This window comes from Nelumbo lutea, chromosome 8 (assembly GCF_056320005.1).
Source record: "Nelumbo lutea isolate HS-2025 chromosome 8, American lotus-T2T, whole genome shotgun sequence".
Taxonomy (NCBI): domain Eukaryota; kingdom Viridiplantae; phylum Streptophyta; class Magnoliopsida; order Proteales; family Nelumbonaceae; genus Nelumbo; species Nelumbo lutea.
The window spans coordinates 2,121,256-2,136,573 of NC_142691.1; the positions used below are offsets into that span (position 1 = coordinate 2,121,256).

A 15,318-nucleotide genomic window follows, 5' to 3' on the forward strand; every position below is an offset into this window, starting at 1 on the left:
TTTTTTTTTTTTTTCAGCCCTTCCCGAATATCAAAATCTCTTTTCAAACGAATACCAAGACTTCACGAATATCAAATTCCTAATAAAATAATAATAGTTTACTCCCTTTTATCTTCTTCGCCCTTCCTCGTTCAACTACCTTTCTTCTCCCTCCCTCCCTCGGTTCTCAGGCCTTGGTCGAATCTCTCCCTTCAATCTAGCCATTTCTGCAATTCTCACCCACCTCCATCCAGATTTTCCATCTCCCGATCTCATCTCACTTCACCAAAGGTAGCGAAGATGATGCACATGACCTTCTACTGGGGCAAGAAAGTCACCCTCCTGTTCGATTCGTGGAAGACAGATTCATGGACCAGCTACGGCCTAACCCTCCTCGCCTGTTTTCTCGTCTCCGTGTTCTACCAGTACATGGAATATCGACGACTCCGATTCAAGCTCCTTGCGAACGGTAAGCCCTTGTCCCCGCCGATCGAAACTCCTCTGCTCAACCCCCGACTGCCCGGCGGCCGGTGGAGGAACCCGGCCAAATTCGCGGTGGCCGTCTTGTTTGGAATTAATTCGGCGATCGGGTACCTTCTGATGTTGGCTGTCATGTCGTTCAATGGAGGCGTATTTATTGCCATCGTCTTGGGTCTCGCCGTTGGGTTTTTGGTGTTTAGGAGCGAAGATGACGAGGTGGTCATGGTGGAAAATCCATGCGCTTGTGCTTGAGCCTTGAGCCTTGGCGCTCGCTTTTCATGCATGTTTCTTAGATCTGATCACTCTGCGTTTTGATGTTCGATCCAACCGGTTTTGGGGGGCTGTGTGATTTATCTTGGTTATTTGTCTTATTCATCATCATCATCGTCACCAACTCTGTGTTTTATTAATTCTTCGGTTCGCTTCTTGTATACGCAAATTGTGAAAAGGTTGTTTGTTAATTTATGTGATCTTTAGACCCAATATTTCATCTTCATTATGAAGACAATTACAGGATTACTCGTCTGTCGTCTTTCTGTGTTTTCTATATCATGACTTCATGAGAAACTGAAGAAGAGGGTAAATATAACAGCAAAACCAATGAATAAGAACCGTCTGAGCCCGTGCTCGAACCGGGGACCTCTACTGTGTGAGACTAGCGTGATAGCCAACTACACCACCTAGATTTGTTAGCCACGATTTTTCCGAAGTTCACTTTAATAGAAAGTAGATTATGCGATAAACCCAAACAGGTCACAGGTGGCTTTTCTTTTAATGTGTTGTAGCAGGGCAGCCGAAAGTTGTTATCCCAACCACACCAGGTCATAATTCCAGGCCCACTTTGTGCCACTTGAATTCAAGAATCATTTGATTTAAGGCAATTCGCCATCAAAATGCAACGCGTCAAGTAAGCCAGAATGATTCTTCTTAATATCATTATTGGCTAGCAGGTTTTTCTTTTTCCATTTTTTCTTATGTTTTTTCTTTTTTCATTTTCATTGGTGGGATAGGATATGAAGAAGATATACTGCACTGCAATTGATTAGCAGTTGAAACACAAAACTCATTACTATGCGAAAGGGAATGTAACAAATTTTATTTACATCCTTTGGTGAAACCAAACTGGATGATCATTCTTCATCATCTGTGCTTAGTAGAGGCAAAAGAGGAGTCCCAAAAAGAACAGGTCTGAAAATGTTTGTCTCTATAAATAGCAGTTCCTTCTCATATGTCATATCCAAAAAACTTTGCCATGACCTATTTGATTTCTTTGAGGCCCTACCTGTCTTCTTGTTCGAAAGTTAGAGTGCCTTCTTTTCAATTCTTTCCAGTGTTTTTTAGAAGAATATTGATTATTAGGACTCGAAAAGCTCAAAAGTGTTTGCTGATATTGATTAGTTGGTTTCTTTTCTTATAAGTGTTTCTTAGTACATACACGAGCTGATATGCATCAGTCTATTGGATTTGACAACATGAAACAAAGGTAGAATCCTGACATCTAACGGGCTTTCACTATTTCCTTAGATATTAACTATTTTGGTGCATTGATCAATATGGATTAATATCAAACAACTTCAACATCGATTGGGCAATAAAAACCTAATCAAATCACTTTCTTTTAGTCAGTCTTTTTGTCACGATCACCTTCAAGCCTAGAAGACCATAAGATTTTTCTTTTCTTAATGGGGCATTCTTTCTTTTTTTGAATTTTGAGAGGCGGAATAATTGATCAATGGGATTTTGATTCTTATTGACAAGAAATCTAATATTCTTTTCAAATTTATGTGAGGATTAGAGAAAGTTTATTTTTGAGTATCACTTACCTATCGGTAAATTATTTTTTCACCTCTTTCTCATCTAAGAAGGAAAGTTGTCAATACTTGAATGGGACAAAAATGTTACGGCCACATTTTCTTTTCCGTAAGTTACTTACCTAGGTAAATGCAATTACTTAGGTAAATTTTTATTGGGAAACACTTACCCAGGTAAATGCGTTTATCCATGTTCTTTTATTTCTCAGGTAAATAAGGCAATGACCATTTTAGGTATAGAAATTCATTATTAAAAATGACATTTTTGTCTCATTCAAGTGTTGACAACTTTCCCTCTACGTGGGAAAGTTATTTACCCACCTAGGAGATGAGTATCACTTTCCTGGGTAAGTGATACCTAGGAAAATAAACTTTCCTTGGTCTTCACATAAAACTAAAAAAAGAACATGAGATTCTTTGTCAATGGGAACTGAAATCCCATTGACCAACTTTCTCCCATCTCTAAATCCAAAAAAAGAACACCCCCTTAATAATGGATTTTTATAGCTAAAATGGTAATCACCTTATTTGCATGAGAAATAAAAGAACATGGGTAAATCCACTTGCCTGAATAATCTTTTTTTTTTGGAAAACGCTTACCTAAATAAATAACTTACCGAAAAGCAAACATGGCCTAAAAGAAAAGACAGAGAAAACAGAGTATATCTTCTATGAAGACTTATATATTTGATGTAGTAGCAAGTGAACACGATGTGCAACTTTTTATCGATGAAGTCAAATAATATATCTATATCTATATCTATATCTATCTATCTATTTGTCCGTCTGTCTATCTATTTATCCTGTCTAAGTACGAAGTTGCATATATACCATCTATCAACCGAGAAAGAGAGCTCTCCCAAAGAATCGATCGAATATCTATCAACCGCTAAATCTGTCATTGTAACAACTGATCAGACAATTCCTATAGCATAAAGGTTACCTATAAATAATTCCATTATATTATACCTCATAATGGAAGGAATCGTTTCACTCTCATTTTTACAAGTCTTTTATGGTCCACCTGTGGTCCCTCGTCAAGGAAAAAGTATGCATTCGCTAGTCAAAAATAGAAACCAGAAGAAAATAAAAAGTATGTATTCATCATGACAACCGAATATAGTAATGTAACCCGGATTATTCATTTAAGGTGATGATAACATGCAATAAGGGTGTGATTGGTTTATGATATTAGTTTTTTTATTTGTTATTTGCTGAAGTAGAATGCCATGTTTTCAGTTTGTATAAGCATACAAGCGAGGACTAAGGAGTAATTATAGACAAGAAAAAACACTTCAAGCAAAGATATCATAGTTGAATACTTGAATCAAGACCAAAATTCTGGTAGTATATTTGAGTAGGCATGAATTTAAACCCCACAGAAGAGTAGGCTCTTTCCGTTGTGAATGCTAGTGGGCGGGCCTATACCTGCATCTAGAGTTCTAGACTTGTTTACTGATCGTGCATTGGGCTCGGCCAATGAATATTTTAGACTGTTTGAGGCTTGGGGTTTGGCCTGGGCCTAATTCAAAATTTGGAAAAGCTTAACGTGAGACTGGCCCATGAACAGGTCTGATGGATTGCTTTTACCACTGACCCGCTAATCCTGCTATTTGGGTCTAGCGTATAACACCCTGCTCTTATGGGCACCCCATAGAGTGTGCCCCACAGCCCATTCCAACTGAGAATACCTTTCCATTATAAGTAGGGGAGATATTTTCAATGCATGGTGAGATGTGCATGTGGTGCGACAATCTGAATTTCCCCATGACTAGACGATGAGAGCCAAAGTCGCATCACATTTCATATATATGTATATATATATATATATATATATATATATAGATATAGATATATTAGCTTACCCTTTCTTCCACCTTATCATTGTGCTGAGAATGCAGTACTCCGGTTTGAAAATCAGACATGTCAGCTTGAGAAGTGGCAAGGGTAGAACCAACTATCTAAGGGAATCAGGTGATGTTATGGTTCCCATAGGTAGGATTAATCGGTTAAATGGTTCAATCCCTTTCAGAGGCCATTCTGGCATTCCAAAAATCTAGCTTTTAGTCAAATTCATTAGTTTTTCCCATTTAGGTTGTGTTTGGTATCATTGCCACTTCTACTTACAATCTTTTCTTAGATGATTAATACAAATTTTAGAAGAATATATTTTTGTCTACTACAAATGCTTTGAGTTATCAATACAACATTTGGTACCATTGCTGTTTTGTCAAGAAACATCAAGTTTAGTGTTTCTGCAATAAATGACAATACTCAACCTAATGCCTATATATATACATATATATATTTTGGTATAAGACCATTTCTCAAAAATTTGTATTAACCAACCTAAAAATTTGAAAGTAAAAGTTGCAATAGTATCAAACACAACCTTAGTAAGTTTCTTTGATGACCAAAGATTATATGTGGTAGCAAGGTACCAACTGGCTAGTTGGTAAAGTCTCTTGCTGGTTGTAGTAGAGACTTGGGATCAAATCCTACTTGAACCAGGGTTGGGGGATTTATGGGTTTAGAAGATGGGCTACCCTATTGTATTGATTATTGGAATTTAATCTTGTTAGATATCAAGCCCAATGGGGTTTGATTGATCAATTACATGAAAAACACTCCTACACACATATCTTGGAAAATAGTTTTTTTTTTTTTTTCTCTTATTAAAACCAATTTTTAACTTGTCCCACATCAGAAAACTAATAAACTTGTTTTGAGTTTTTAAATAGGACTTTATTTACACTCCTTAGCATAAGCATGTGTGGGGGTAATGAGGTGCACTTTGCTTGCACTTTTGGTGTGAGGCTCCCTTGATGTTTTAAGGATATGAATTTGCTTCCAAATAACATATTAAAGACAATGTCTTTAAACACACCTTATAACTTCTCCTCCAAATTCCCAACATTGATAAGCTATTTCGGTGCCTTGGCCTAGTCTGTGATTATAAATAGAGTGTGGTGACTGGTGAGCTGCTCTGGACTCCATTGACAGCATTAACCCTAAAATCATATCTGTGCCTATAAAATTGGGGCTATGTGCTTTTTCTATTTTTCCATAAAGTTGTGGTTTTGGGATCTGAAGGCTGAAAACACAAATACTGAAGCTTATCCAAATGCGATCTTTTTATTATATCTCAGTCAATAGACCTTATATATACGTAGTTTTGTTTTTCTGTTGCTTTGACATTTGCGATGTCTTAAAAAAAAAAAAAAGACATTTGGGATGTCTTTAGATGTATTATGTAAAATGGAAGAAACAAACAAATTCCGTAAAGAATACGATTTTTGTTATCTGAATAGTAGTTATAGGAAAATGACGTTCCTTCTCATCTTCCCCAAGTCATTTTCTAACTAAAGAGAGAGCCAATCTACTCCATTCAAATCTCATAAAACTCATATTTATACCACGATTCGGGTTTATTTTCCATTTTAGGGAGAAACCAAGCAAAATGGAAATCGTTCGTTTTCCCAATGAATATGAAAACCATTTGTTACCCTTTCTTTTATATGCAACCAAAGTAAGGTTTTGAAGCTTTGAAATAGAATGACCAATTGACCAAACAAGAGAATCATTTCTAGATTAGAGCTGGCAATGCCAGGTCTAGACTAGAAGTGAAAAACAAAGCTTCTCGTAATAAACAGAAGAACAGAAGACAGTGATAGGTTTTCTTTTGGGGCAACAGAGGAAGCTCAATGTTTGAATCTAGCTACCGACTTTTGCAGGAAATCGATGACAGGCAATGGCCACTTATTCCTCAATCTCAGATAATTCAATTCGGGCAAACAGGTATATTCTGTGGATGGTTTTTAACTTTGGACGGTGCACTAAAGACACCCATCTTCCTGCTTGAATTGGACGTTTAATTCCAGACAGGATTGAGTGATCCATTCATCCAACATCAAGAACTGGGCCACAACCTAATGTGGTCTACGACTCTACGTTGCTTGTAAGCTTTTTTTTTTTTGCACATGGAATCTGAAATCTGGGGTGGCCACTGGCCAGAGCGAGACCCATTGGGAAGTTATCAAGTTAGGTTTAAGGCTTTAGCTTCACCTGCCAAATCTCTTTTCAGTTTCGGTATTCTCGTGGCTTTCTTTTCCTTGGAAACCAGAATTCTTTTAGATTAAAAAGAACACCTGGAGGCACCAACACGGAAAAAAAAAAAAAAAAAAAAAAACAGTATCCGACTACCTGGTTAAGACCTGGGCCAGAAGTGGACCGTCGACACAGGTTCTGCTGAGTTTGGATTGGTCACGCCAACCTGCCTCCACGTGGCAAAATAAACGATACTGTTGCCTTGATTCTCATTCCCAAGTACGTCATAATGACAAAAATAATAATCTCCATTATATATAAATTAACCACACAACCTTATTTCTTATCTACGGCCTCTATTGATTGTCATACATTTATCCCTCTACAATTAAAAAAAAGGAAGAAAAGCAACAACACGTACGTAACATTTACTGATTTACAGAGATAAGAGGAGACGAACCTCTGTCACTCTTTCTCTCATCATTCTGATCTTCTACTGATTTGTGCAAGAAAGAAATTACAGGAGCCTTATGGGTACCTCCAGTTCTCATCAACACTGAGTAGATTCGTCGTAAATGTTGTCAAGAATGGCAATGATTCCGAAGACAAAAGCTTTGTCAAATCCCGGTTGCACCACCACATGGTAGAGATCCTTGCTTACCAACAACTCCTCTACCTCCTTCTTTATTCCCACCTGCACTCACAGAATTATATATATATATATATATTTATCACGTATGAGTTCCCAAACTCTCACGTTAAAAATTCTCTCTGGATCGATCTCTCTGCGCGGGTGTGTATTTGTGTGGAAACTGAAAAGAAAGAACATGTCAACGCATATCTATATACCTGTGCTACAATGTTTCCCTTGGAGTCAAAGATGGTGCAAGCTCTAGCGGGGAAAGAACCCTTGATCTGAAAATCCCAGTTCTTGCTGCACCTCCTGGGTTCCATGCAAACTTTGATGGAGTTGTTTTTGACAAGGAACGATTTCGGCTCCTTGAGGCAGAATATCAACTTCTCCATCCCTTCGTAGTCTAACATGTAACCTCTCCATTGCCTATGAACGCTTAGCGCCTGAACAATACCTCCCTGAAATAGTGGAAGTAGCATATCAAACAAGGAATTCTCTGTGATCTCACCACTGAAATGAGTTTAACTATTCAATGGTGAGATGAGATGGGTATATAACAGCTACCAGAAGCAAGCTTGAAGCATTAGAAATGCATCAATATGATGAAACTATTGAAGCCTTCAATTTTTCTGTTACCTTCCGGCGTATGAGCAGCAAAGGTTCTCCATCAGCATCCCTCAACATGAGTTCACCTCTCACACCCAAGGTTCCACAGCCATCCACCCTGAAAACCACCCTTTGGCTGCAGTCTGTAACCACAAAACCTCCTCCATTTACCACATGAGGCCGCCTCCTCACTGTTAGAACTATCTGAGAAGCCGAGCAAAAGATTTTGCTGACGATGGGAGTTAAGTTTCCCTTTGATGAAGCCATTTTCCTTTTACCTTTGGTCGACGCACACCCCAAATCTCTCTCACACTCATCAAACTAACTGAAACCAAGGATTTAATCGAGTTTCATTTAGCCTTAGCGTTTACCAATTATATATAGACGTAGGCTAGGGACTCAAGAGGCTCTCCTTTACTGTGAGTTTCAAAGGTTTGGCAGGTTTTGCCTTTGTGATCAAGCAAAAAAAGAAGCTTGACAAATCCTTTTGAGTATGGAATTCATGGACACCACTCATTTATTTATTAAGCTGCATGGCTTCTCAGAAAGTGTGTTAGTTAGTCTTTGAGGTAAAGAAAAGGTATATTAGCTTTTTGAAATTAGTGGCTCAGAGACTAAAAGGCTCAAACTACTGAGAATCTTGTCCAAGTTTGAATTGAACACAGTCTGTTTTTCTGCAAGAGGTTTGAATTGAACGTAGACTCTTTTTGGGATTCCTTAATTCAATAATTTGAAATAACTTTTGGGGCACTCAATATCCATAATCCCCATGTAATTTGGATTAACAAGTAAAATGATTAGCTATTGGGGCACTCAATATCAGTATTCCCTTAGCTTTAATTTTTCAATTGCTGCAATATTGTTCAAATAAAATTAACTACTTTTGTTGACTAACAAAGACATTCTATGTTTCTCCTTTCGTTACAAGGTTATTGCATAATTAGTAAAGAAAGGGGTTTCACCTAACAGTCTAATGCTATCTCTGTAGCTTGCCTAATTAATAAGATTAAGAAAAGCTAAGGAAATGGAAGGGAGTATAATAAAGCTAGTCACGTAATATTTCAAGGTTAAAACAAATTTCAAAGTTTTTCCACGTGGCAAGCTCTCATTACTCGATTCTGGTAACATGTGATGCAGATGTCATATTCTCATCTACAGTCTACACCAAATGATCACATTCACAGATTAAGGAACTAAGGTTGGCAATTATTAACTCGACCCAGCAAGACAGGTGGCTTCTGGGGTAGTCTGGACATCAGGATGGTCAAAATTAATTTGGCTGTTGTTAGATCTTCAATGCATTTAGAGAATTTTAATATCTGGAGATTATCTGATCCATTTATGAGGTTTATTTATGTAGTAGTAATTGGCAAAAGCTAGGGAGATCTGAACTATACAAAGAACAATCAAGGCCAATAACTCAATATATGTCCCACCCTGAAGCTTAACCAGACCAAAAAGCAAATAAATAAATAAAATTTCTGCTTAAGATCACCTTCTCTAAGGATCAGCTTGAAAGCTAACATTCCGACGGTTTAGGTTTTTGTGCTGACTTGATCGTATAGGCCCTTTTAGGTGGGATTGTTAGGTATTTCTGCTTTGAATTCCAAGATGAGTAATGCAAACCTTAAGTAGTTTCCTGTTTAGAAATTAATACTATTTAAGTATTTTTTTTCTCTCTCTGTTTTATTTTTTGGGGTTTATTCCCCATGACTAGTTAACGCATTTTTGTCCATAAAAATAGGCTAAGCATCTTGTTCAACCACATAAAATCTTGGTTTTCTATATTTTCTTCTCTTTTCTATATATTTCTGTTTTTTGTCCTATATTTCTATGGTGCAATCAGTCTTTGTGATTGTGGTTCATTATCATCATCAATTCATCATCATCATCCAAGCCTTATCCCACTGTTTGGGATCAGCCACATGAAATTCTTTAATTAATGCCATACTCATTGTGATTGTGTTTCTGTACAATAAATATTGTCAACAATAAAGGTTGAAATTCGATTACTATAAAAGTTTTGGCTATAAGGTTAGGGGTGAAAAAAGTTTGGTTAAGAGAATAAAGTTGGTGCGTTTAGGGAAAAAAAAATTAAAGTTTCATATGATGCAGATAGTTTTAAACAAGAGTATTAATGAAATTGATAATTGAAGAAAGAACATTAGGATTTGTTTAATATATAAATACTTGGGATGGTGGATGAAACAATAAAAGATCTTTGTCCGCTTAGTTGAATTCAAACCTAGCTGGAGATTTTTTGCCTTAAATTCCTTAATTGTTTAAGGGTTGTTCACCAATTGAATGCATTTTACTGCCATGTCAGCCAAAACAATAGCCACATAATAATCCTTGCCTTTTGTGTTATTTTATATTTATTTTTTCCATTTCTTATCTGCTAATAGTTCCTTCAACTACATTTCCACACGATTGAAACTTATCCAAGGATCATGTTCCTTGATCCAAACTTATTCCTTTAGGCTGCGTTTGGTTGAAGTGTAATTTTATTTGCACTAGTGTAAATGCATGGGAGTGCAAATGAAAAAAATGCAAATTCTCATTTAATTTTGTTTTGGGTTTTACTTAATTCTGTTTTATATCTTAATTTACTTCATTTGTATTGCAACCAAACTGATGAAGGAAAATTTGGCCTGACCTCTTTATTATGAGACACGTGGCAGAAACGACAGCTCGGCAAAAGGGGTCAACCCTAGGCGGCAAGAGCACACTCTGCCGAACTAACCCACCTTGTAACAGCTCGGGGTAGACTTCGCCCAACGCCTTGTAACAGCTCGGGATAGACTTCGCCGAACTACCATCTTGTAACAGCTCGGGGTAGACTTCGCCGAACTACCATCTTGTAACAGCTCGGGGTAGACTTCGCCGAACTGCCACCTTGTAACAGCTCGGGGTAGACTTCGCCGAACTGACCGCCTTGTAACAGCTCGGGGTAGACTTCGCCGAACTGACCGCCTTGTAACAACTCGGGATAGACTTCGCCGAACTACCACCTTGTAACAGCTCGGGGTAGACTTCGCCGAACTGCCACCTTGTAATAGCTCGGGACAGACTTTTCCGAACTGACCCACCTTGTTACAGTTCAGGATACCTCCGAGCTCAAGACCGCCTCGCTCAGCACTTCACATCATCTTCTAGGCACCAAAGCCAAACAAGGCGTACCATGCTTGGCACCAGGGAATTCCGTGCCCGAGGGCGCCACGCCTGACTGACTTGGGATCTGACGTTTGGCAGCAGCACTCTAAACGGCCACCTGCCACCGCCACTGACACCGCCATCTCTAGTTGGATGGTCAGGCAGTGACGGTTAGGCAGTGACGGTTCTGTCTCAGCAGAAGGGACGACAGCCGAGTTGACAAACGCCAGAGTAATCATATCCGATCTGACAAGGGCCTCGGGGCGAGTACGCGAAGCGACTATAAGAGCCCCCTGCCCCCCCGGTAAGAGGTATGCAAAAACTTTGCGCTATCTGGTATTACCTTGCTTTTGAAAGATTCTAACTTGAGCTTCGTAGCCTCTACACCGGGTTCCCCCCGGAGCTTTCCCATCTCTCCCGTTTCAGGATCCCTGCTACCTCGTTTGAAAGCAAGGCAGGGGACAGCTAAGACCAGTCGGATCGCGCTCCATCAATTGGCGTCGTCTGTGGGAAACGCTTCAAAAAGCCTCCCTCCAAACTTCGATACCCCCTTTCTTCTTTAAAAATCCCAATACTCATGGCCTCCTCCAGCAACACCGGACGCGGCACGGAGACAAACGCCACCGGGGAGCAACTTCAGGTCCCCGTAGTGTGCGTTGGACAGTTCACCATCCCCCTTTCGGCGGATGGGATCCCCATCCTGAACACGCCACAAGCAGTGGCACCCGTAAACCCTCCTACCACAAACGTCCCCTTTCATCTCCCCATTGAGACAACTTTCACTGAACCAACTGCCGTCCCCCTGGCAGCTAGCCAAGACCGGTTGGAGGACCTGGTGCAGTGCATGCGGGCAATGCAAGCCCAAATGCAACAGTTCCAGCAACACCAGCTTCACCAGCACCAAGTGCTGCACAACATCTCCCAGTATCACTACCAACAGCAGTTCCCCCAACTTCCACCTCGCCACCCCGCTCCGAGGCCAGTCAAGGCCTCCCCGCAGGATGGGCGCCCCCGCCAAGCGAAGGCCTCCCGGCCCCAAAACCACCCCAACAGCTAGGCCTCGTCCCCAGGCCGAAGAGAGAGAAATGTCATCCCCGCCTCGCAACCCGCGGGTGGGTCGGGAACCTCGCCCGCGAGGTTGGCACCCCGGCGCTCCAAGCCCGAGCTCCCGCTCATCGAAAATCGATTCAGCGCCCTGGCGGCGGACTACCAGCACTCCGGGCCCATCGAGGTCGGTAACATGGAGGCCAGCAGCGCTAGCACAAGGCCCGCTCAATGGCGAAGGCGCCGGCGAAGCCGCCAGACCGCCACCCGCGCCTTGTCGGAAGTCAGAGGCAAAGCCACGAGCTCGGACGAGGTAGGAGCTACCCTGGCCCTCTCCATTCCTTCCCCCCTCGCATCGGAACTCCTGGCGGTCCCCTTACCCAGAGACTTCAAACTCCCACCTCTGGACAAGTACGACGGGTCCTTCGACCCCAACGACCACGTTGACGCCTTTCAGTCGCAAATGCACCTCGCCAGGGCTAGCGAATCGTGCATGTGCGTGGCCTTTACCACCACCCTCAGGAGGGTAGCCCGCACTTGGTACAGGAACCTGGCCCCCGGGTCGATAAAGTGCTGGGCCCAGTTCGTGCAAGTCTTCACCACGCACTTCTTCACCAGCGGACGGTGCCCCAGAACAGAGGAAAGCATCTTCAGAGTGGTCTAAAGAGAAGGAGAGTCTATTCGGGGCTACATCAAGTGGTTCAACGAGGCATGCTTGCAAATACCACGGTTGGACCCCGCAGTGCAGCTCGCGGCGTCCAAAAAAGGGGTGACGCACAAAGAGTTCAAATGGCACATGGTGGCCAACCAGCCCGCGACCGTGGCCGAATTCCTCAAACTCGCGGATAAGTTCATGAGGACGGAGGAAGAGATCAACCAACGAACCGAAGCGGGAACGAGAAAAGAAAGAGAGAAGGCGAGCTCTCCAACCCGGTGAGTAGAAAAAACCCGACCCGGGAGCCGAAGCCGAACCAGTCCTTCCGGGCCCCCTTAGCAGTTCGGACGGACTACACGCCGTTGAACACGAGGCGGACAGAGATCTTAATGACGATCAAAGACGCTCCGTATGTTAAGTGGCCACCTCGCCTGAAGGGAAATCCGAACGATAGAAACAAGAATTTGTATTGTAGTTTCCATCGAGACCATGGTCATAGCACCGAGCAGTGTAATAACCTCCGCGACGAGATAGAGGGACTCATCCGTCGCGGATACTTGAGAAATTTCGTACAACACAATAACAATAAAGCAGGTCGGTAAGGGGAGCAAGAAAAGGATGCACCCGAGTTTAGCAACAGACCTGCCGAACCGTTGCAGAAGCAGCCTCCGGAAGAAAGGCCTGTTCGGGGAACCATCCATGTAATAGTGGGAGGATCCGTAGTAGCGGGGTGTACCTTAGCAGCAGCCCGGACTTCAGTTCGCGAAGTGGCCCTCGAAGAAAGGAACCCCCCGAAGAGGCCAAAGACTGAAGAGCCAATCTTTTTCACGGAGGACGACGTGCGAGGAGTCCACTACCCCCATGATGACGCGCTTGTCATTAAGCTAAGGATTAGCGATTTCGAGGTCAGGCGCGTGCTCGTAGATTCGGGCAGCTCAGCGGACATCCTCTTCAAATCGGCATTTGACCAGCTGCAGTTAAAGAGGAGCGAGCTGAAGCCCGCGAACACTCCCCTGGTAGGTTTCAGCGGAGAGGAAGTTAGGCCCCTCGGGAAAATAACTGTCCCTGTGGAAGTCGGCACATGGCCTTGTGCGGTCAGACTCAACCATGATTTCCTGGTAGTCGCGACCCCCTCCCCATACAACGCCATAATAGGGCGGCCGATCACGCATGTCTTACGGGCGGCGGTCTCCACCTACTATTTGGCCATGAAGTTCCCTACGGACTTCGGTATAGGGGTAGCGCGGGGCGACCAGCTCGAGTCCCGCAAGTGCTACGTTGCCGCTCTAAAGGGAAAAACCAAGACGGCCGACGACCTCGAGCTGGAGCGGCCGGTGGATCAAGGTGAGGAGCGAGCTTCGCCCACGGAGGAAACAGTCGCAATCCAGGCTTCAGCTACGGACCCAGCTTGCACACTAAGCATCGGAGCTTCCATCGAAGATCCCCTACGAGCCGAACTGGTAAGTTTTTTACTCCAAAATTTAGATATTTTTGCCTGGTCCGCGGCTGACATGCCCGGCATTAGCCCCAGACTGATAACTCACAAGCTTAATACTGACCCTGTAGTCAGACCCGTTAGACAGAAGAAACGCAACTTAGCCCCAGAACGCTGGAGAGCGGTCGACGAGGAGGTTGAGAAGCTCCTCGTAGCAAACTTCATAAGGGAAGTCTACTACCCGAGCTGGGTGGCCAACCCGGTGTTGGTAAAAAAGGCAAACGGCAAGTGGCGCATGTGCGTCGACTATACCGACATGAACCGAGCTTGCCCGAAAGACTGCTTCCCCCTCCCCAGAATTGACCGCCTAGTGGACGCGACCTCGGGAAACGAGTTGCTAAGCTTCCTGGACGCCTACTCGGGCTACAACCAAGTTAGGATGGACCCATCCGATGAGGAAAAAACCAGCTTCATTACCGAGTTCGGCCTGTATTGCTACAAAGTCATGCCCTTCGGACTAAAAAACGCTGGGGCAACTTTCCAAAGACTTGTAAATAAGCTGTTTCGGCCCATGATTGGTACGAAGATAGAGTGCTATGTAGACGACATGGTCGTCAAAACTTAGTTTTCACAAGAGTTAATACAAAACTTAGATTCTGTTTTCCAAATCCTGCGACATTTTAGCATGAAGTTGAATCCCAACAAGTGTGTCTTCGGCGTCACCTCGGGCAAGTTCCTAGGCTACATTGTCAATCGGCGCGGTATTGAGGCCAACCCGGACAAAGTAAAAGCCGTTCTAGATATGAAACCACCTCGGAAAGTAAAAGAGGTCCAGAGGCTAAACGGCTGCATAGCCGCTCTAAGCCGCTTCTTATCCAAGTCAGCAGACCGCTGCCTACCCTTCTTCAAGGCAGTCAAAGGCAAAGGGTTCGAATGGACCCAGGACTGCCAGTTCGCGTTCGACGAACTAAAAGGTTACCTCGCTAGTATACCAACCTTAGCCCGGCCCGAGGTGGGCGAGGTCTTACAACTGTACCTCTCGGCGAGCGACGAGGCGGTCAGTTCGGTACTAATAAAGGAAACAGACCGGGTCCAACGACCCATATATTATGTTAGTAAGATTTTGCAGGGAGCAGAGGCAAGGTACCCGGAGATAGAAAAACTAGCATACGCCCTAGTAATAGCAGCTTGGAAACTCCGCCCGTACTTCCAGGCTCATACAGTCATCGTCCTAACTGACAAGCCTCTCAGACAAGTTTTACTCAAACCCGAAGTCTCCGGTCGACTGACGAAATGGGCCATCGAACTCAGCGAGTACGATCTCCAGTACAAACCGAGAACCGCTATCAAGGCCCAAGCTCTGGCAGATTTTATCGTTGAGTGCACTTTCAGCCACGAAGCCCCGTAGGTCGAGCCCGAGGTCCCCATTTGCGGTGAACCCGGAGCTCCTGAGCCCATAGAGTTCGAACCCCGT

At 43.1% G+C, this 15,318-nt stretch overlaps 2 protein-coding genes across 2 annotated transcripts; one reads left to right on the top strand and one right to left on the bottom strand.

The window, feature by feature from the left end:
• Positions 1-68: 68 nt before the first annotated feature.
• Positions 69-942, top strand: COPT5 (copper transporter 5). Its single transcript, XM_088957069.1, has one exon. The coding sequence runs from the start codon at positions 280-282 to the stop codon at positions 709-711; it is 432 nt and encodes a 143-aa protein (XP_088813195.1). The 5' UTR covers positions 69-279; the 3' UTR covers positions 712-942.
• A 5,665-nt stretch (positions 943-6,607) lies between these two features.
• On the bottom strand, positions 6,608-8,294 carry LOC148842143 (protein LURP-one-related 6-like). Its single transcript, XM_088957871.1, has 3 exons — positions 7,588-8,294; positions 7,167-7,409; positions 6,608-7,011 (listed from the first exon to the last, which is right to left on the bottom strand). The coding sequence occupies exons 1-3, from the start codon at positions 7,822-7,824 to the stop codon at positions 6,868-6,870; spliced, it is 624 nt and encodes a 207-aa protein (XP_088813997.1). The 5' UTR covers positions 7,825-8,294; the 3' UTR covers positions 6,608-6,867.
• Positions 8,295-15,318: the final 7,024 nt, after the last annotated feature.

What these genes read in the sequence shown, in the direction of transcription:
- COPT5 (XM_088957069.1), top strand. Translation starts at nt 280, where the DNA reads ATGATGCACATGACCTTCTACTGGGGCAAGAAAGTCACCCTCCTGTTC.
- LOC148842143 (XM_088957871.1), bottom strand. Translation starts at nt 7,824, where the DNA reads ATGGCTTCATCAAAGGGAAACTTAACTCCCATCGTCAGCAAAATCTTT. An exon ending in TGCTGCTCATACGCCGGAAG is followed by an intron (nt 7,410 to 7,587) that starts GTAACAGAAAAA and finishes CCACTATTTCAG; the next exon opens with GGAGGTATTGTTCAGGCGCT. An exon ending in AGGGAAACATTGTAGCACAG is followed by an intron (nt 7,012 to 7,166) that starts GTATATAGATAT and finishes CTGTGAGTGCAG; the next exon opens with GTGGGAATAAAGAAGGAGGT.